At 38.5% G+C, this 23,907-nt stretch overlaps 1 protein-coding gene across 1 annotated transcript; it reads right to left on the minus strand.

Moving 5' to 3' along the window:
- Positions 1-133: 133 nt before the first annotated feature.
- LOC143848992 (uncharacterized) lies at positions 134-21,344 on the minus strand. The gene is made up of 5 exons (XM_077358037.1): positions 20,311-21,344; positions 19,477-20,210; positions 19,308-19,397; positions 871-1,638; positions 134-698 (listed from the first exon to the last, which is right to left on the minus strand). The coding sequence occupies exons 1-5, from the start codon at positions 20,402-20,404 to the stop codon at positions 570-572; spliced, it is 1,815 nt and encodes a 604-aa protein (XP_077214152.1). The 5' UTR covers positions 20,405-21,344; the 3' UTR covers positions 134-569.
- Between the last annotated feature and the right edge of the window lie 2,563 nt (positions 21,345-23,907).

Consider the following 23,907-nt stretch of genomic DNA (forward strand, 5'->3'; position numbering starts at 1 on the left):
AAGTGGTGTGCATTTGAAAAAACTAACATTTGGACTGTTAAAGAGTTTTCTACTGTAATATATGAATCAATTGCACTTCTCTACCTCGCCTTCTGCTTATTCGTGAAGGTGTGTGCATTTGAAAGAACTAAAATGAACCGAAGGGCACCTCTTCAATGACTGAAACATCATAAAAAAATTTCTTTGAATTGGGCTAAAGAAAAAAAAAAGAAAAAAAGAAAAGAAAAAAGAAAACCCCTGATTTCCCAAACTGTGAATATCAGTTGCTCATAGTATTGGCAAAAATAACCCTATTCCACCCCTCCTGTCCCACAAGAACTCATAAAGACTTTGATGAAAGAGCTGCCTTAGTTTGGCAGAGCAGAGCGCATCACAAATGTCTACTTATTGCTTTTCAATTTGGCAAACAGAGGATGCGAAAATGAACCATACTAACAGCCTCTTCTCTCTTTCTGCACTGCAAACTTTGACACCACAACCTTTCTTTTATCTCAATATCAATGAAAAGAAAACTTTTACCATCATTCAACCAGATCTTCGCAGATGTTGGAGGTAGGATTGGTAGGCATTCATGCCTCGGGCTCAGACTTAGAGGAGCTCAATCCAGAGCTCACATGCGATTCGAGTGGCACTATCTTTGCTTTCTGCATCATTTGGAACAGTTTAGAAGCTGGCCTCAACTTGATGTACGGCAAAGCCTGCAGAGGTAAAGTTTGTGTTTATGAATAAGTGGTGTAAGGTGTTTGTTAAGTGAAGAAAACTTTACTAAAACACAGAAAGATTAAAAAAACAGAAAAAAAAATTAAGCAGAGGAATAGGATAATAGGCCAGCTAAATTAGTTCTAACTGGATTTAAATGTATAGAGTTACCTCCTCGTAGAAAGCACTTATCTCCTCCTCCGTCAGAGCTTCTTCTTCTCCAGAATTATTTTCCTCCCACCCGAGTGATCGCAAAAAAGCTGCTTCCTTCTCATTTGGATAAACAGTATATGAACCAGAGTTCATCTCTCCATTCTCAGAAAATCTTCCAGAGGCATCACAATTGCCAGCCATGTTGCTTCCATGATTCTCAGTTGACCAGTCCAGCACAGTATCAGATGCGTCCTTTCCATCACTAACAGAATTAGCACTTGCCACGATCTGTTCACTGGTCTTTTCTAAGACTGATGACATGACGGGGTTTGAATCCGGGATAGCCGCGGAAAGATTAACAGAACTTTTTTTCCTCAGAGAATTGAAGAAATCGCTCCGGTTCTGTGCTTGAGATGGGGGCCTTCTATCCATGGAGCTTTGTGCCACTGATAAAGGAGGTGCCTTGCGATCAACAGAAAGCTTTGGAACGTTAGGGTTCCTGACAGGAGCAAATGCAGCTGATGGGCTCGCACCAAGTGATGCTCTGCTGACATTTGTCGGACTTTGATTGTCTTTGGCGGTTGGGGAGAGACCATTCTTTTCTCGTCCAACTTTCAGGACAAGAAGCTTTCCAGCTTGAGATGTCTTGGGAACATCTGATCTAGCAGGTCCGCGGAGAGTATGGTTTGATAGCTGAGAGGATAAGGGCTGCTGGCCAACCTTGGTCGTATTGCTTAACTCCCCAGTTCTTGCTGCTTTGGGTTTTGGTTTCTCTGAGTTCAGAACCTGAAAAAAGAGAGAACCGGTGACCAACAACAGTATACCACTTGTCTCCCCAGAAATCAGAATAACTTGACTACTAAGGCCCTGTTCGTTTTAGATTGTGACAACCGACTGTGGACCCCAAACCGATTACTGGACTCAAAATTAACGTAATTTTGAATCCAGTAATTGATTTGGGGCCCACAATTGGTTGTCACAATCTAAAACGAACAGGGCCTAAATGGGAATGCGTCATGTTAAGCAGCAAGTAATATTTAAGTATCTGGTAATTCACCATGGAAAGCAAGAATTTAGCTTCAAAACAAACTGAATTTGTACATGGTTTTGTCGACCCAAATTCAGATGGTGCAATTATGTTTTACTGTTTTTATTGTTGGATGTGTTATGTTTGCTAGTTAACTAATGACTACTAGTCCTATCTCTGCTAGTTAAACTAGCTGATTCATCCCAATTTCAAAAAGATTCTCTTCCACTAACAAGCTAAGGCAGCAAAGTGACACTAAATTGTAAACCAAATTAACCAATAGAGGGATTAATCTTGCTGGTTGAATAAAGATCCTTGATTTAGTTATAATCCTAAAATTATGGACATGAATACGAACACAACCACAAAAAGAGAAGGGATATTCATATCAGAAGAAAAGATAGAAGATATGTTAATAAAATATTATAAACCTTAACTGGATTTAACTTTGAAGATGGGATTAGTAATATATTGATTATAGCAGATGCTTACATGCTCAAAATTGCTATTCCATATTTGCAAACTAATAAGCCAAAACCATGATATTTGAAATGATGTGATTGAAAAATGATAGTTGTTTGAGCAGCATGCAATATCTTATACAGTAGTGGTATCTACTATCATATCAGACACCATATTTAAGCTGCAGAATGCCTTTCTGCGAAAGTCCCTAGCAAATCCCACACCCACCCACCTACATACACACATACATACATATAGGAAACGATATCATCACTCTATCATTAATAACACTCTTTACTTTATTATACACCTTTTTAGTTGCTGTTAATAGCCTACTGGGAAGCAGCTAATTAGAAAAGTGTATGTTCAACCAATGAACCTTCCCTATAATGAGGCACCGTTGCTTGGGATAATGAACCATTTTCCAGTACTGAGATGGTGGAGAGCTTTCCTTCTTCATTAGGATGCTATACAATAAGAAAACATTGGACAAATCATGGCATCACATACCCTTAGTTACTAATACGCCATACAACATTACTGTAGGGGTATCAAACATTTAGTTTTCATTTTGTAGGATTTCCTTTTATTTATTTTGTGGTCAACCGAGAACACTACATCACAAGGACATGAAATGAAGACATGACTGTTATTATAAAACAATTTTCCCCTTTTCTTTTGGTAGGTAAGCATGAAGATTGAACCTCTGGCCTCAATATTACACACTAGAGATCCTCGCTACAAGGACAAAGGCTCAACACCAATGCTAGCTAACTCATCAAAATCATCTGCCATTGATCATCTTCCAGTAGCCCCAGGAAAGAAGGGAGGAAAAGAAAGTAAATGACATAGATAGGGGAGAAGGGAGAGCATGTTTGTGCATCTAGCACAATGGTCAAGGCTTTGTTCCTCGACCTAAAGGTAGGAGGTTCAATCCCAGCTTACCTATCAAAAAAACTGTCATGCAAGCACAGGAATTTTGGGAGGGAACCTATCCTCCGTTCCATGTGGAGGGTGGAGGCATTCCCCTAAATGGGTGAGCAAGGTTCGTATTAGAGAAAAATCTCTTCGCCATGAATCAAAAGGGGAGACATCATGTGGAGGGTGGAGGCATTCCCCTAAATGGGTGAGCACATTTCATTTTAGAGAAAAAGCCCTCGCCAAGAATTAAAAGGGGAGAGTCAGAGACAGCCTCGAACCGCTAAGAACATTGAAGTAGGTACCCAAAAAAATTGGACCTGTAATCGAGCCGGGCTGTTCGATTACAGGTCCGAGTACAGGGTTAGCAGAGCGGCATTTCAGGTTAACAAAAAGAGTTGCTGGCGTGCGTTAGGCGCTTTCACATCTAGATCTAGGGTTAAAACAGGAGTTAGGTGACTTATAGTAATTGCTCCCAGTATGCTTGCCCCTACAATATAAATTTGCCTAGAAACTGTGTTTTAAGTGTTCAAACAGTAAAGAGGACAAGATTCAAGACCACATCTCGATTCATGCCAATCAAAGAAAATGTTAACCAAAGCCTCCCCAAAACCTGTAAATCAAAAGACTAGAGAACTTTGTTAAATGAGAGCAGAGCGCATCAAGCTCCAATGAAAAGTGACCAGTATCGCCATCTCCTTATCAGTGATCTTGCAACAAAAAAAGCAACTACCATCATTCTCAACACCATTCTCTACACAGGAACAATTTATGCAAAAGCGCACATCCTATTCAACCAATTGACTCCTCATATCAATAATCTGGTTCCTTAATTGAAGTTTTGGTAATCAATCACAAATTGCACTATTCACATGATAGTGTTCTACTCCCTTAAAAGTTTACAAATATTTTTCTCCTAAAATAGCTGAATATTCCTAGTAATGACTACCTTTTTCTCGGTGTATTCCCTCATCATTAAAACAGCAAAGTTTAGGACTATGCACTTTCCCCTTGAATATGATTAACATATTACATACCTACCAGAAGGCATTAGCTAGATCACTCCAGTTATGAAATTGATGGGAAGGTACAATTCCTTTCCCCAATCAAATTAGTACAGAACATTAAATAACATGCAGCCATCTCACTCTGCATGAGTTCTATAGTTACCGGTAGTTGGTAGTAGTACTAAAACTGCTGCCTCAAGCAAATCGACTCCATTTCCACATGTCAGTGTTTATTTCTGATGCCTAACAGGCTAACAACAATATCCACTAAAGTATAGTATGCCTCAAGTAGATTGGAACGTAAATAATTCATAATCAAATTCGTTGAGTGAATATAAATATTAAATTGCCATGCATAGCAGTTTTAGGCTTTAAAGAAATCTCCATTTTGAACAATCTCCCAATTGTCCATTAGACCCTGATTTGTGCCACCAAGCTCTTGAGGCTTACCAAATGCTGGTTAACCCTTTTTTTTCTTCTGAAAAATGACATATTTCATTAATATTCAGATAGCATTCGGGACCAAGAGTCCCAGCCTGCAATACAAAATATTAAGATGAATTGGCACGGGCATACCCGAAACCAATTCAAAAGCAACCAAAACTGCAATAGAAAGTAAGCATTCTTTTCCTCTATTCTGTAGCATGCCTTCTTTAAATCTTTCATAGCGGTCTTTCAAAACTTTCATCTGTACCTTTTTGAAACTGCATATAATTATATAATTCTCCTAAACAAAAATCTTGCAACTTCAAGTTGACTGATTCATCTGAAACTACCAAACCTGCTTAGCTTCATCATTCCAATTATGGAACCGCGTGAAGGTAAACTTCAATCTGCAAACAACTTTGCAAGCCACATTCAATGAACTTCTTGCGAATATGATAATATCCCACCACATAGAGTTTGTTTCCACTACCTGATTGATCTATAAAAGAACCTTAACTCATTCCAACCTACGAACGGATCTCATCTTCCAATTCAATCCTACAACATAAATGTCAATATTGTTTCATTCTTTCTCTTTGTTTGCAGGATAATATCTCACCCCAGATCCCGCAATGGCGGGAGCCTCGTGCACTGGGCCGCCTTTTTTATTGACGTACACTCTGGCAGTAAATGGTCATTTCCATGTAGCATTTTTCTTTTCCCTTTTTCTCTTTCGTTGATGAATAAAACTCCGTTGGTAAAAGGTCATTTCCATGTTACTACTCATATCACGCTCAATATTGACAAGAATATTTCTTCTATTGACAAGAATATTTCTTCACTTTCTCTTGCGTTTTCTTTGACACCCCCAAGAAAGGTGCTAAAATCTGGCCACTTATGAAGCACGGGTACGGGTACGGGTACGACACGACACGGGTACGTGATTTTTCAAAAAAACCGGGTGCGGGTACGTTCGGGTACGCCGAATATAATAATATATTTTAATATTTTATTATATATTTATAAAAATTTTAAAATTTTTTTTTGGAGGGCAATCAAATAACAATAACATCACCAAAATGGAAAGTTATAATATTACTCTTCATTTCATAAGTGATTTAAGTTCCATATTTTCATAACATGAGGCATCAATACATCATTCATTAGAAAAAAAGTTTGTCGCCAGTGTGTTGACCAGTGCCTGGCAAGATGAATAATTTTTAGAGACCAAATTATGAGATTTTTTATACCGGACTTTTGGGATTTAATAATGTTTGGACATGATAGATTTTATGAATTTTCAAAATTTGAAAAATACCACACCGTTTGGAAGTCAAGAAAGTTAAAATTTTGACCCGAACCTTTTTCTTCGGATTTTGTACTAGAATAGGAGAGTTGACTTTTTTTTCCTTTTAGATTTATGTCTTGAAACTATTTTTAATAAATCCAAATGGGGGTATTCCGTTATTTACATGTAAATCTAAGTAAATGGACAATAAAATAGTAAAGACATGTAAATACTAAGTACAGGAGAGGAGAGAGAAGAAGCATAGGAGGGATTTACACCAGATAAGAGAAGCAGGAGGTGTAGGGTACGCGTGGGTGCGCACCCGACACGCACCTAGCAACCAAAATTGAGGTTTTTTTTTAAAAAAAAATGGGGTACGTACCCAGGACGTACCCGCACCCCATACGTGTCGGGTACGGGAGCCCCCGAGAGAGTACCCGTACTTCCTAGTTGGCCACTTTAAGCAATGTGGGTAAATGATGCATTAAAAATAAAAGCAATAGATCTCATCTAAGAGATGAAGGAGAGAAAACCCCAAAGAAGAGAACAAGAGAGAGATTGAAAAACACCAATATGGGTGCTTGATGTATGTACAGCCAATTTGGAGGGAGAGAACCTCATCTTTGTTTTCTTTATTCACCAATGATCATATCAATTACAGCCTTAACCACCATTAAAAATAAATAAAAATCAATTACAGCCTTAACCCTGTTTTGTTCTGAATTAACCCTAAAAGCAATCACAGCCATGGTTTTAAATTTCCCTGAAACGACCGAAATGATTCCATTTCCATCCCCACCGAAACGAAACCACATGAATTCCTTCCACGTCGATCGAAATTTCCAAAATTCCCAAAATTCGACCGACATGGTCACATGGACAGAACGACCAAAAAAATGGAAAGATGCTATGATTTGCAGTTCATTTCATTTAATTAATGAAGAGAATGATATTTAGTAGGCAACATCATTGAACTGCACGGCAAAGTAACAGTATCTTATGCATGAGATGTTTGATCGACGTAGAGTTGGGGTCCTTAAAGGGGTAGCCATTGTACTACTTCATTGAACGCATGTCCGGAGGTGTTCGATGTGATCAAGACATTATGGATGACTTTCTTGCTTATCTGATGGTTTCTAAGTATGTATTTGTGCTTATTCTACCATTTCCCAAAGTTTCAATTTAAAATTTCATCATTTGCATATGTTTCCATACATTTCTGTGATTTTACAAGATTTCCACCCAAATTTCCACCGAAACCAAACTGTTTCCATTTCCGTACCGACCAAAACCAAAATTTAAAACCTTGATCACAACCACGGAGATAATCTAATCTCAACCCTACAATGCACCCCCTTAAGTGAACATAAAAGACTATTAAGCTCTGATATGCAAAACATAAGGCTTAAGGGGGATTGAGTTCGTGCCAATAGTACTTTATAGACCAGATGGGTTCCTTATTAATGGAAATCATATCAGTAAGGACCTTACTATCAGATTTACCTAAACATTCGAGAAACCAAAGAATATTGTTTCGATGGGGATGGAAACAGAAACATGTCGGATGTTTCACATTTGTTTCAGCCGACATTTAGAGCCATGCAAGGAATCAAACTTAGACTTCAGTATGGACTTCGGACTTTGATTCTGTTTCCATGCCGAGCCATTTCATGTCTGTTTCAGCCGACATTTAGAACCATGCAAGGAATCAAACTTTAGACTTCAGTATGGACTCTGGACTTTGATCCCCATGGATGTCGACATATGCTGGTTGAAATTGACATGTGTTGGTGAAAGTTTGAAACCATGCCTCCTGCACCAACCCCATGGCAATCAAATCTTGTACCAGTCTTTACATCTCAACCCTATGATTATAAGTCACATTAGGTATGCAGCTTGATTTCGTAAGGCAGCTCCTGGAACCAATCAATGTCATGTTGAATACTCATCATTGGTGGCAGCCCCTTAAGTCTTCCCTCACCTTGATGGCAGTCCCTTTGGTAAGTAATCATTCTAAAATCCTCAAGTATGTTCCAACTTTCGAAGGGACATTGCCATTAAAAAAAACCTTTCGAAGGGACATTTGCTGCCCTCAACTTGATCCTCTATGGTCGTCCCAACCACGATATAAACCACTCCAGTTTTCTTACCCTCTTCTTCAAATTGGCTTGCCAAAAGGTATCCATGGAAATTACTGCCATTAGGTGTAGTAGAACAATCTTTCTTCATGGCATGTACAATTAGTTTTTCTGCATCCTTTCAAAATATGTATTTTTTTGGTGTTGTGAGATGTACCATGTCATGCTCAAAGCCATGGTTTTCCCAACAAAAAGTGGCAAACACCACACCAAACCTCATCCACAAAATCATCATCCATTAAGAAAATTCAACCAAGCAATCACACTTTTCTCCATGCCTGAACCATGAGCAAAGGAATAAATTTTTGCTCTTCCAATCGTTATTTTCGACCACCTTGGGTGTTGTGATCACTCGTTGAACCATCAAACTCCCTCCCCAAACAGCCATGATACCAATTTCTGCATCTTTGTCCGCATATTGGACATAAAGAGGCTCAATCAGGTCGTCTTATTTGCCACCAACTTCAACCAAGTTGACTCTATCTAGGTAGGCATGAGATGCATGCTCTTTCCCCCCACAAAAGAAACATCAAAACATTGACCGCTGTCCTCATGTAAAGATCTATCGCCTGTCTGGTTATAGGGACCCAACCTTGTTGGTTCCTTTCCTTTATCAATTCTATCAACTCCTCCAACAGGAATAGAACCTATTCCACGTGTCAATTGAAAATCCTTCATTGTTGGAACTATTCGAACACAACGTTTCCTGGGGAGTAGGCATCCATTGTGTGGGATGTTGGGTGACTTGGGTCACATCGTAGATGTACATAATTTTAGATTGATCTCCTATGAAGTGAACACCTGATCGATCGTGCTTATCTTTTAGTCACTCCTCGACCCCTGAATAGCCCTGAACTCCTTGCGTTTGCAGATGCACAAGCATATGTACAATCACAGAATGCCTAGGGCCATCATGTATTCTTTAGCTTGAAGAACATATTGATGTGCATCTTCAAGGCTAGCAGTCATATCCCCTTCTCATCTTGAATCAACGGTTTGAGCCCCCAACAAATAACAAACAACAAGCTTGAAGACCAGCCCTTATGGATAGTTTTTTTTTAACCTCCTGTGTGTATTCTCCTAGGTTCATTTCAAGTTGTCTTAAACATGGAAACATTCATAAAGCACCTTCATGTAATCAGAAAGGACAAATTGCTGCTTCATGTTCTTAGCCTTCATGTATTCCCACAAGTGAATTTTAGGCTTCCTGTGTCTAATCTGTCACTCTTCGACTCTCTTCAACCATTAAAACATGCAACCAAGGCTTTAAATTTCGGTTTCGGCCGAAACCTTGTAAAATCATAGAAACATTTCAGCAAGAAATCACGACCGAAATCCAGGTAAAATTCTTCTGCACTGGTTTTTCTTTTATTTTTTTTGTCTTTTTAATGGTAAAAGATACCATTTAATGGAGAAGATAGAAACATGGGGTGATGGCAATGAAAAAGAAAAAAGATGCAAGGATACAATGATGAACCGTCAAGGGGGAGAAAAATCAAAGAGCTCTAGACTCTCCTTATCAAACCCCATTCTTGCAAGCCTATCGGCTTCTGAATTGGCAGACCTTCTAACATGATGTAAAGATATGGGAGAGCGGTCCACTCAGTCCCTAATCTCATCAATCCAAGGCGAAACCTCTAAGGAGGAGAAAGACTCCCCTTAAGCAACCTTATCACGTTCAAAGAGTCCCCTTCCACATCCATTAAGCCACCATTTTTATTTTTTGTGTTACTTTTAGAAATATCTTAAAGAAATCTCGTTGTTCTTCTCTTTTCTGAGAGTTGATTTGATTTTTGTTAGGGTCTCTGCTGAAAGTTTGACAGAAACTCTGCTTTCTGTACCTGATAAGTCACCTGTTTCGCATATCTCGGCTGAAACATTAACGAAATCTTGAAATTTCGGGCGAAATCTAGTATTTTTCAGAATCCAAGTGGATCTCTTTTAAATAGCAGCCGAAATCGAAATATTTCTTCCGAAACACGGCCAAAATTTAAAACCATGCATGCAGCTACTTTCAATTCAACTTTCACATACAACACCTTTCTTTCCTTCACCGTTGTTTTGCAATCAAAATAGATATCTGAGCTCGATTTCCAATCAAGAAAGCCTTCCGAATGCATCTTCCCATAAAAATCAGCAAGCTAGTCCTTAATTCCTCTGCCATTTAGATCAACCCACCCTGTCCAAGCTAATCATGAACTGTTGGACCATGGAATGGATTTTCATTTTCAATATTTCCTTTGTAATCTTCAGATTCATCATTCAGTAGATCTAAAGGGTCATGGTCACCTTCTGGCACCTCTATTCGAGCTTTCCTTTGATCTCTACACTGTAAAATCAAATCTGATCTAAGAGATAAGAGGAGAAAACCCCAAAGAAGAGAGCAGGAGGGAGATCCAACGTACCAAGAAAGGTGCTTGTTGGTCGTACTGTCAGTTTGGGGAAATGAGCCTCCTCTTTGTTTTCATTAATCTCCAATAGTCTTCTCCAATAGTCATAACCCCATTTTATTCTTAAGTAGCCCTAAAAGCAATCAAAACCATTGAGATAATCTAATCTCAACTATACAAAGCCACCACCACCCCCGGTGAAAAAAAAAAAAAAGTTCTGCTTGTTTTAGATTGTGACAACCGTTTGTGAGTGACTCCAAACCTATTATTGGCCTCAAAATAACGTCTAATTTAGGTCCAATAATCAGTTTGGGGCTCACAATCGGTTGTCACAATCTAAAACGAGCAGGGCCTGAGTAATAACTTAAGTTGATGGGCCCAACCACATCAGAGTTGTAGACTTAAGTTGATGTCCCGATAAATTCAATAAACAATTAAAAAAGAAAATGGTTGCTAGTGCTACTCCCACAAGGTTATAACGGTGCTCCTGCATCAGTAGAACTCCACAATTTATATAAAAATCCATGTCAGCAATAAAAAAAATTTTTTTTTTTAAATTGACATTTATTATTCCCAAAAGCGCCAAATAAGGAACAAGTTGTCCCCTAACAAGCTACAACATTTATCGCCTCCTACATACAGTAGAAGTTGCATACATATCCCTTACATGTCAGCATTAAATTGACAATAGTTTGAATAAGTAACCTTCGAAAATACTCACCAAAACCTCAACACCACCAAATACCAACATTTTCCAATATCCCTTCACAATTGGCAGAATTCTCTTCGCACATTACTAGAACTCATTGGAATTCAATTATGACACCACAAAATCTCAAGACACTGATGACAATACCACAACTTGATATTCTCAAGCAAACAAAAAAGTACACTCGAGTGTGTTGAGAGTATCACTATCCTGAACAAATGCTACATGAAGCATCAACCAGCTAACCAGACAATATAGACAAACCACTATAAAGATGATTACGAAACATTTATTGGCACGCATTCCTAAGCAGCTGATACATAGACATCTGACACTCATCACAAATAGTAACACCAAAGTATCACTATTAACATCAATGGAATAAGATCAAGGAGATTGGGCTTTCAAAAACTCATGAACCTAATCTCAAGTGAAAAATGCATTAAGAGGCTATGGAGCTACAAAGTGCTATAACTTATAACAAACAGTCCCTTTCCTGAAAAAAACTTATAACAAACAGTAATAGAGTTAGAACTATAAAGATGAATCGAGGCAGTGAGTTAAGAACTTTTTCTCTAGAGAAAAATTTCAAGTCGTAGAAGATCAAAAGAAGTTCAATCGATGAGTCTTGGACCATAAACTTAAAGGACAATTTTTATAGAGATATAAAATCTAGATGAATATTCCTTTTTGTTCATTCGGGCCATAAACTTAAATGACAATTTTTATAGAGATACAAAATCTACATGAATATTCCTTTTTTTTTCATTATTTCTTCATTGGATGTTCTCCAAGGTATACATGGAAACTCCGAGATCAGTAAATGAGATTGCCTCAACGAATTCCTTTAGCGATGAGATTCCCGAACGCAAATTCTTTACAGGTGCAGACGATGACGGGAAGGTACAATGACAATGAAAGTGTCAAGCAAATTGAAAAGCGGACAATAGCTTACGTTGAACACTAGGAAACAACATAAACGTTTGGGACAGTATGAATAAACAAACCAAAGGAAGTGTAATGGATTACAAACCAACATGTGTGATGGATAAATATAATCCACATACATGAAAATTCGAGAAGAACCTAAATAAGGGATTAGTGAGGAAAACATACCTCGGTCATTTGAAACATGGTGTATAGCACCCAAGAGGTATCTGAGGGCCTTGAAAGAGAGAGATCTCTTTGGTGTTTAGATCCACAGAGGACTTTTGCTGGTACTGCGCATAGATGCGATGACGGAACTCAGTGGTTGTATGGTTTCTACGACCATAGATCCAGCAACTAGAAGCATACTAAGTAAAGCTGCTGCGACATGATGTCATGGAGATTGCTGCACGCAATTGTAGGAAGCCTGTTACGAATAAATGGGTGTGGAAGGAGCGTGCAGCAACCCACAAGGACCCCTCCTATGTAGGGCGACCTTGAAACTGTCCAAGTCGAGGGCTAGTGTTGTAAGACAATTGACCCTAAAGCTGATTCGGGTGGTACTCCTATGGCCCTACTGCCACCTGCTGCTAATTTTGGTAGCATCCTCAAACACAACCACGGCCCTACCACGGCGACGATCAAAGGCGCCAGTGGTGTATAAGGTCTCAAATGATTCTTGTTGTGAAGAATGGTGTGGGAAGCTTAGCAGAGGCATCATGGCAAGGAAAGACCATCACGCTAGAGGAGGAATACACAACTCAGCAAAAATGGGGAATGCAGATCGCATGAGATTGGGCGTGCTCAACATGAAATATCTCCTAGGCTAATAAGTATATAGCAGAACTTATACTTCATATCTAGGTGCTATAGTAAATCTGTGAATTAGTAGGACAAGCCTCTGAGTTTACTAAGAAACAATGGAATAGAGAGACTCCCATATTCTTACATCCCAAGTCGAATGACACGAGCCTAAGTGTAACTACTGCGTATAGTACTCAGAGAGCTTTCAAAAGTTCTCTAGAAGAAGAGAAATCCAGAACCTGTGAGAACTTCCGACTTTCCGAGTCGTAGAGAACTTTTGAAAGTTCTCTAGAAGAAGAGAAATCTATAACTTTTGAGAACTTTCGAGTGAGAGTAGAATTTGGCCATGCTATGATAAGTTGATGACTTGCTGAGCATGCATCATATTCAAGGTTTTTCTTCTTAGAAAATAGTTCTCCTTCCCTTTTGTAAAGTCACCTCTCTCCTTTTGAAAATGTTCAGCATGAGCAACAAATAATCCATTTAGGAGATCAAGTATTCCTTGGCCACGGGCAATCGGTGTGACTGGTCCGTCCATAGAAGAATGTTGTCATGCGATAATTTTATGGCAATAAGTTTGGCAAGTAATGTAGAATAAATCTAGGATTAACTCTCTAATACTAAATAATGTAGAATAAACCTATGATTGATGCTCTCATACAAAATGATGTAGCATATAACAGAAATACGATCCAAGAGACAATGGGTAGCTCTTGAATTCAAACATCAACAATATAATTCAAATATGGAATCAACTAAGAAGTGAATTGCTGCTGAAAATTATAGCAACACACTTTTTATTTGATAATACACTAAAACAATGAAAATTGTAGTCAAAATAGATTAGATCTAGGTTGATTACAACCGTAGATCAATCCCTTCCAAAACCCTGCAGAATTCTGCAGCAAAAGACTTTCGAAAGTTGTCTGCTCCAGTCCCCTTATGAAACTTAAGTGATTGGGTTAGCCATACACTTCACATGTTTCTAGCGATTCACATGGCATCATCAAATGATACAAGTATTGGATAAGAATCTACAACGCACTAGAACGCCCTTGTTGACGATCCTTTACTCCAACAGCATCTAGGGTTTCCTTTCTTTTCTTTTTTTATGAATGGTAAAAGATTTCATTAAAGGACCGCAATGGTAAAAAAATACAAAAAGAAGAGAAAGTTGGAGTTTCTTTCTTCAAGAAAACCCCGCGAATAGAATTTGCAGAAAATCCTGCACACAATCTCCCTTCTATCTTATTCCAAAAATTGAAAACAAAAATTGCTTCAAAGAACCCTACCAATTACATATATACTCACTCCTAAACCCTCGCCACCCATCCACACACCCAACAAAGTCCATAGTGATCCTCCAATTAGAGTTCTAAATTTCTAATCAGACTGCACTCCTAATAAAAAAACATAAAAGAAACATAAAAGACTTAAGCTAAGGACTGATTTTTTTTAATGGTTTAAGCTATGATTTGTGGACATGGACAAGAGTGTCACATGTCGACACGGACAAGGAGTGTTGGACACAGCAAACCCCCAAACTTTAGAAATGGGGACACGGCTAAAATAGAAAGTATATGCAATCATGATTTGTGGATATGGATTCGTGTGTCCAGTTTCGACATGGATACGAGTTGTCTAAATGAGGTAAATACAGTATTCAATAAAAAAACAGAATGTCACACTTGACACGATACAAAAACATGTCCACACCCACATTACGTCTAACACTTCCAGAAATTCAAGTAAAAGTGTCCAAAGGAGTGTCGACACGTGTGGACATGCGTGTCGTGTCGGACACGGCAGGACACGTGAGTCGGCAATAAATTCGAAGTGTCGGCCAAATCATAGGGTTTAAGCTAATTAGAGTTCTAATCAGACTGCACTCCCAATTAGAGTTCTAATCAGACTTAAGCTAAGGATTGTTAAAACATCAATAGTCCTAAGCATAGTTATCAAAAACTTACTAGTTGGATGGAAATCTCACTTCTCCGGAAACTCACTTTGTAAGCTATGTTCTTCTCACTTCCCAAATTTTGGGGAAGCGCACTTCTGAGACGCTTCCGAGTACACTTCCTATTTAAGAGCATACTTAAACAAAGAGTGTACTTAAAATTTTAAAACTCGCGATGAAACTGATGTGGGTCTTTTTCCAAAACATAATATTATATATAAATTATACATGTGAAACTAAAAATCCCTAAAACTTGTTATTCTAAGCAGGCGTGAAGTCTTCTTTACTACTTGTAATCCTTACCAACATTAACCCGTCCTCCATAACCTAATATAACCCCACTCTTTCTATACACTTTTTGGTCGCTTTTAATGGGGTTGATTACATTTGTCATGTTGGCTTTCAATGACGCTTCTCACACGCTTCCTCTTTCCTTTCTTTAGAGCTTTTCGTTTTCCCACATTTTCTCTTTTCTATCCCCCTCACTTCCTGCATCGCTCCACGCACACCCTTCCTACTCTGGCAAGTATGGTCCTAACCATCATTAACCCGCCCTCCATAACCTAATATAACCCCACTCTTTCTATACACTTTTTGTTCGCTTTTAATGGGGTTGATTGCATTTGTCATGTTGGCTTTCAATGATGCTTCTCACAGGCTTCCTCTTTACTTTCTTTAGAGCTTTTCGTTTTCCCACATTTTCTCTTTTCTATTCCCCTCACTTCCTGCATCGCTCCACGCACACCCTTCCTACTCTGGCAAGTATGGTCCTAATAGTTAGAAGGCAAGTATGGTCCTAACACTTGGCCTTCTAACTATTGACTTGAAACATAAATAAATCAACTCCAGACCCAAGCTCTAACCCTTTGAATAGGGATGTGAACTGTGTTGTAAATTGTGATGTAAATAGTGTTGTGGGCCCTCTTTTATTCTAATTCACTTAAGTAACTTAAGTGACTCTTTCTTGATTCATATGAAGGATGTGCCTCATTCGCATCAAACTTCCTTACATTGAATTGGGTCACATCCGCATCAAAGCTGGGCTCCAGTTATGGGTCACAAATAGTGTGTTTTCCACTTTGGCTCATGCTTTGGCTCTAATCCTGGGTTAAAATCGGGGTAAAAATCTAAGTTACAATAACTCTTCTTGAAATCAAAATCTAACTATGAAGTTGTAATGTATCAGTCACCCCATATTGTAAAAAACTCAATCTCGAGTTCAAGCCTTCATCATCAAAAGATATTTGCTTGTCAATGAAAACATCATAGCATCGATCTATCAACCTAAGGAGCCAGTGACTTTTCCAAACAAGATACTCGGAGAGATAACGCTCAAGTCCAATAAAACAATCTTCTCTTCCGTCGATCAACCATATATCTATCAATCAATCCTCTCCAACGTTGGTTGATCATATATCAATTTTCTTGGCACAATTTCTTTTGATGGGTTCTCTCGGACAGAATTTTCTCACAACTAATTCTGCCAACCGTGGTATTAAATGAATTTGCAGAAAATTCTTCACACAATCTTTATTCTTTCTTAACCCCCCCCCCCCCCCCCCCCCCCCCCCCACAAAAAAAAAAAAAAAAAAAAACCTTCAAAAGATCCCTCCCAATTACATATACCCCCGTCGATCTATGAACCTAAGAACCCAGTGACTTTTCCAAGCCTTCCTCTTCCAAAGATATTTGCTTCTCAACGAAACCATCATAGCAATGATCTATGAACCTAAGGACCCAATAACTTTTCCAAACAAGATACTACGAGAGATAACACTGAAGTCCAATCAAACGGCCTTCTCTTCCGTCGATCAACCATATATCTGTCAATCAATCCTCTCAAATGTTGGTTGATCATATATCAATTTTCTAGGCACAATTTCTTTTGATGGGTTCTCTCGGGCACAATTTTCTCACCACTAATTCTGCCAACCGTGGTATTAAATGAATTTGCAAAACAATCTTCACACAATCTCTTTCTTATCCCAAAAGTCCAAAAAAAAAAAAAAAACACTTCAGAGATCCCTCCCAATTACATATACCCCCCCCCCCCCCCCCTCTTCTCTTCCCAAAACCAAAATGAAAACATGGAAAAAAAAAGAAAAGAAACCACCCACAAAAAAACCCAATAGTGATCCTCCAATTGAACTTCTAATTAGGTTGGAACCATGAATGATGTGGTCATCTTATCATTAACTCAGTTAAGTCAAAGGAGTTATTGAATGAACCCATGCCGCAAAAATGGGCCTCAGACAAGAACTCAGTCAAGGTAAAATCGAGTCGACTCCAGTGAGTAAGTGATAGTCTTGGGGAGCTTTTAAATGATGATGATAAGTATCTTCATCCAACTCAAAACTAAGCCTTTGTCCCAAGCTGGTTGGGGTCGGCATGATAAGTATCTTCATATGGAAGAAAATTATGGTTTTAGAAATATAAAATATAAAATATCTTATAGTTAAAACTTATTCTTAAAAAGACTATGAGGTGCTCCCACTTTCTGATCCTTTAGACAATTGTCACCTTCCTACTTGCAACCTTACTTCACAGAACTAAGGACCTAGATCAAAAATTATTTTATTTACCAATTGACAGGACACTTGGTTACTTTTCCTAAGATCACCTCCTGCCTTTTTTGTTCATGTTTACAAAAGTTCTTCCTATGTGTCCTGCTAACCAATTTCAATAATCAACTCAACTCAGCTAAGCCTTTGTCCCAAACTAGTTGGGGTCGGCTAATGAATCATTTAGAAAAATTTCATGAAGAAGGTGAAAGAACCCCCTAACCAATTTCAATAAAACATATAAATATGAGATTATCTTTGAAAGCAAAAGAACTCACGAGTCTCCTCAAAACGCATTCCTTTATAAAGAATATTACGAATAAATTGTTTGGATGTTTCAAGGGCTCCAATAAAAGGCTGCTATAATAGTATATCTTGTCTTAATAGTTGCAAGAATAGATCAAGCCATCCACCAAGGAATTTTTTTTTTGCAAAGCGTAGACATGGATAGGGTGGTGGTAGAAGGGGACTCTCTCAATGTCATAAGGTGGCTAAGATAAACATATACGACACCTTGGAGATTCGCAGCAATTTTTTATGAGATTCAGGACATGGTAGGATCCCCTTCGATATCTTTCAATCATATAAGGCGGACAAGCTTGCTAGAGAGGGGGTACATAGGGAGAGAGTGGAGCTTTTCGACTTTCTCCCCTCATAGGTGCTAGCGTTTTTGTCTTTATGTCATCTGTATTGTTCCGGCTCTATATGCCCTATCTTTGTATCCTTACAAGACCTTCTCGGTCTTTGTTTCTCCAATGAATTTATCCTTACCATTAAAAAATATAGTCGCAGGAATGGAGTGGTTATCATCACAAAACAATTAATAACCTATGATTTGGCCGACACTTCGAATTTATTGCCGACACGTGTGTCGTGTCGTGTCGTGTCCGACATGACACGACACACGTGTCGACACTCCTTTAGACACTTTTAAGTGTACTGCTAGAAGTGTCACTCGGTGTTGTGATCAAGAGAAGAAAAAAACACCTCTAGCCATTTTGCAATGCAAGAGAAAATGGCCGGCCGACTCTCCGTCTTAAATACACATCGCACAGTGACCTACAATCATCATTTTCTGCTTGCGCAAGAAATCTACCATTAGAATTCTATCCTAAAGAACTGCACAACCGAACCTACAAACGGTAGGCGGGGCCTGGACATTCCAAACCTTGGCTACTCTGGAGAGCGAAGGGGAAGACACAAGGGAGAAATAAAATGATTTTACAGGAAACATACCTAAGGAGTTCCAGATCCAAATCCGCTTATCCAAACCAAACAGACAGACAATCAACCTCCTTTTGTATGCTAAATTTTACGAGAATTGAAAAATGGCCACCGATTAGCATGATGTGATCACAAACATTTCAGACTAATCTCTTCTGCATTCATTCATTGATACAGCAGGCCAATGCCTTAACATCTACTAAACACATTTTCCTTCGATAAGTACTGACGAGTCACAAGCATATATCAATTCCTATCAATAAGTACAAATTAAGAAATCATTCAAAAAAAAAGAGTAGAACTTAAGAAATCATATAATTCATAGAGTTCCATGTTAATGCAACCAATTAGAATTTAATACAACTGTCTAGGGTAGTTTGTTTTGCTGCTTAAACATCTCCATAAGAAGGTGACTACCACCTACCTACCAAAGAATTTAAAATTTCTTTCAGGTTTTAGTTGGATATTATCTGAGAAGAAACCAAACATACATAGATAAACAACTGTATGAACGACCATATAAGTTACCAGTGACAATCATTAAATAGTAAGTGCTAAAATGGCAATAGAATATGAAAAGCTCATAAAAATGATGGAAAGAAAGCAAATTTCCCTACCGAGGTTTTGGGCGTTGAAGGTGTCATGGGTCTTAATTGCCTTGATTGTTTAATAGCCAATTCCTCAAGCCTTTGAGTCTCAACAGATAACTATCACCAAGCAACAAAAAGTGTCAAGAAGCAGAACAGGTCCAAAACAAATGACAGCTAACAGATGCATCTTAGTTACCTGCGGAACAGTGCGAGTCCGTGAAGGGGCCTGAGCCAATGTTTCAGCCATATTGAGTCCAGTGGTCGTGCTTGGGGGCACAGTGGCTGAACTTGCAGGGGTGTTTTGTTGAGCCGATGAAAATATTGTGCTATTGCTTGCAATCTTGGCAGGCACTTCTGCCAAAGCCGATGTCCAACCATCACCACCAATTACGGAAGTACCCATTGGCAGGCTTTGAGAAGCTGTGCTCAAACCAGGAGATGAGACCCTTGAGATATCAGGAACTCCTTGTTTTTCTTCAGCTCCAAGCGATGGAAAGTCTCTTTCAAATGAAGCTTTGTGAATGTTGCTCACAATACTCCCCCCAACAAGCGATCCGTTGTTCTTATCATTCCCTACTCTTTTAGGCCATACCTCAACCCGTTTGCCCGATATCTTGGACTGTGAATGTCTTAAACTATCTTTCTCAATCCTACTTACAAGAATGTTAGTCAAAGAATCAGAATAATCACGGTCCCTGTTGTCGACCAAAAGCAATCTCTCCTTCTCCCAATCCCTATCATGATGTGGCCTATTAAAACTACTGCAAGACCGCAAATGTGAAGAGGTCTCTTTGTCACGAATCACGGCACCATTACTACTTGAACTCCTACGGAAGTATGAAGACGATGTTCTAGAAGAACGCAGACTATCATAATCACTAGAACTACCAGGTGATCTAATCCTCGTAGGCAATGCAACAGAATGATCATCTATATAACAAAAAAAAAACCCAATAAAAACACACTTAGGCAATTGAAAACATTCTAAAGATATATGATATAGATTAAATATAAGCAGTCATAAAAATACCTGATTGAGAGGAAGATATGAAATGGTGAGGCGCATTGCCTCCGTTCGTTCCCTTCAACCATTCTGGTACTAATGCCGGTTCACTTCTTTCCATAACGATTATAGACCATCATAAAAAAAAATGATTGCTATTTGGGTTTATCCTCAAATTACTCTCTAACCTTCTCAACAAAACTCTTTCTCTGTATAAAATCCAAAACCCTATCTTCCCAAAAAAAAAAAAAAAACCCACTTCTATCAATTGAATTCCCAAAATTCGAACCCTATAGTTACTTTTCCTACACTTATTCTGTCAGAAAATCGATCCTATACAAAAAAAAACCCAAACTTATAACTTTGATTTCTGCTCTGTACACTATAAAACCTAACAGGATTGAATTGAGGAAACCCAAATCAACAAATCAAAAAGGGAATAATAAGAAGAAGATAATGGCAAAAGATTTTCTACACATCCATCAAAAGAGATGGATTTGCAGATTCTGAAAGAAAAAAAAAAACTCAAAAGACCCTCATCTTCGCAGAATCAAACACGACGAAACGAAAAACCTAATTCAACAGAACCAATGAGGGCAAGATGAGACAATTCAAACTCATCTGAATCGAAACCAAACCCTAAAAACGGAATAAGGAAAATAAAAACTCAGAGAAGGGGAAGAAAAAAAAACCCTAGAAAGAAAATATTGGAAACTCAAAAGAAATAGGAATATGTTGGTGCGATAAAACCTAGGGTTTGAAGAAGGGGGAAAGTGAGGGGTGAAATCGTAACCGTAGATTCGCGTGGAGAAAACCTAACCGTTGGATTTTTTTTCCGTAGAGTGTTTTTCCTCTTTCTTTCTTATTTTTCTTTGAATGCTAAGGAGTGTGTTTTAGAGAAGAGAATGAATATGTGTGTGTGTGTGAGAGAGAGAGAGAGAGAGATGAAAAGCGTGTTTGGTTTTGAGAGAGCGAAAAGAGAGGGAGAACGAAAGCGTTTCAGTTGCGGCGTGAAAAGGGGGATTTTATCTCAGAGAGGAAATTTAGAGAGGAGAGTTAAGAGTCCTTTTCTCAAACAAAATACATACATTATACTTAATTACTTATACATAACCCTCCTGGTTTCTTTTGCTTTGCATTCTTTGGTTTATGAAACAAGGAAAAAAAAAAGTACACCCTCTTGTTTTCTTTTCCTTGCTTTCTTGTGTTTTGTTTTCTCTCTCTCTCTATCTATCTAGGATGATACTAGCATTTTCATGGCCATGCTTATGCATGGGTGTAGAGTAATGGGCCCAGCCTCATAAAAAAAATGAGGTGTAAAATGGTGGGTGGACCCACCCTATGCATGGGCTAGGTCGGGATCGTGGGGCCTACCCATCAAAAGATGAGCTAAATAGTGGGGCCCACTGGGGCATGGGCATGCGTGGAGTTGCTGGGACCCACACTATCAAGGATTTGGGTGGAGATGGGGGCTCTCTTATGTTTGTAAAATGCAGGCCCCATATGTGTATGCACGGGTTTGGGTAGATATGGTGCGCCCTACCATATCAAAACATAAGGTGTAAAATGGTGAGCCTCACTCATGCTATGAATGGCCTGGCCTTATCAAAATATTTGCATTTGGGTGGAGACAGGGGACATGAGGTGCAAAATGTTGGGTCACTTCGAGGGAAGATCTGCCTCTCCAACCCTCCTTTCTGTTCGAAAACCCTCCTTAACCACTTCCTCTAAAACTCCTACCAAGCCAATCTAGATAACCCTTATCTCCAACACTTCTATCCATACCAACAAGGCAACAGCTAGAGAGAAAATTCCACAAAATATAAAAATAATTTATTCTACCCTAAGTGGGGCCCATCTAGGCACATAATAGCCCCACCTATGTTATGCATGGGTGTAAAATGATGGCACCCATTCTATGCATGAGGTGTAAAAATATTCGTTATTGAAAAAATCCAACAAAAATTTTCCATGAAAAGTGTTTTTAATGAAAAATTTCATGGAAAGAAAAATAATGCACGAATAGATAGATGGGTTTAGTTGCCTGGTTAGAATCCTCTACAAAACCAACTTGCCTTTCACCCTCTTAGTTGTATCCAAATAAAACTGAACGATTAGGGAGACATTATCCTATAGGATTGGATCAATTTGGGGTCATGTATATACCCACTCTGACCGTTGGATCTTGGATAAAATAATTATCGGGCCCACATGATCTTTATCCTGTGCTAATTAGACATAATATATGGAAGGTAAACGACTAGAAAAAAGCAGCAGTTTATCTCTTCATATGGATAAAGAATTCAAAAAATTGATTATCAGACTCAAAATCCAAAACAAGCATGACCTAAATGAGGTTTGATCAAGGTGTTCGCAATGGCAATTTAACCATGTGGGCCTTGCCCAGGTGGGCCCAGCTAGGTAGATTGTAGAAGGTCATTAAGGCATTATGTCGGCGGGCCCTCATGAAGACCAATCAAATCTTGTTGGAAATAAGGGGGCGAGAGGGGGAAATAAGGGGCAGATCTATCATATACCTTTTTGAAAACTGTTTACATCTTTAGACAACTAATTAAGAAAGTCGCTTATCAAAAAAGAGGAAAGAGTTTCCGCGCACGTGCGCAGGGAGCTCCCTGCGCACAAGTGGCTTAAAAAGCCACCGATTGGTTCGTATGGCGGGTTCATCTCTGCAGGATCCACAAAAAGCGACCGATCGGTGGCTTTTTTAAGCCACTTGTGAGCAAAATGATACATTAATGACCATCTTTTCGTAACAAAAATTTATGAGAGTATTATTATCAAAACTTATTCTGTTCGAATTTCAATTAGAGAGGTGCCAACAAGAAACTTGTGTCACGGACCTTACTAGGAGCACTCTTTAGTTCACCACGTACCTAATGATACATTGATGACCATCTTTTCATAACAAGAATACCCATGAAGTTATTACTAGAACTACAAACATATTCCCTACTTTTGGTACATATGACAACCCATACACAACAAACTCGTCTTTGCAGACTTTCCTTTTCACTAACGATAAAAATACACAAGAAAGAAAGAAATAGCATTTCTAGAGAAAGAAAGTAAGTTTACGCAGGGAGGATTGTAAGAGAGAAGAGTGAAAACATTGGTTTCCATCTTTGGAAAAGTAAAAGTGTTAAAAGAAGAATAGGGCAAGAAGAAGAGCTCATGGTCCGAAATTTCTGCTTGCTTCTTTGCTTGAATATTGCTTCTATTTAAAAAATGGGTTTTGCCAACGATTAAGGAGCATTTAAAGCACCTATATTCATGTACCCACACTTTTATCCTCAAGACACATTTATTATTAGAGAACCGTTTCCCACAATTTCATTTCTATTACGAGAAAATAACAAGAATACCCCTATGCATAAAAGATAATACCCAAACTACCTTAACCCATTTTCCATGAGATTGAAATATTTTATTATTTTATATGAGATAAGTTTATTTTTGTCATTTTCATGAGATAGTGTATTTTGTTCATAGGATCGATGATCCTAACCTTCCAATCTATGCTTTTTATTATTATTGTGGTGTCCATTTTAAACTTCCTCAAATCAAAGGGTTAAGATCATTCTATGGAGAAGATTTTACGGGCCC

Source organism: Tasmannia lanceolata, unplaced genomic scaffold (assembly GCF_043159265.1).
Source record: "Tasmannia lanceolata isolate RefF3 unplaced genomic scaffold, GAP_Taslan_0.1 ptg000016l, whole genome shotgun sequence".
In the NCBI taxonomy this organism is placed as follows: domain Eukaryota; kingdom Viridiplantae; phylum Streptophyta; class Magnoliopsida; order Canellales; family Winteraceae; genus Tasmannia; species Tasmannia lanceolata.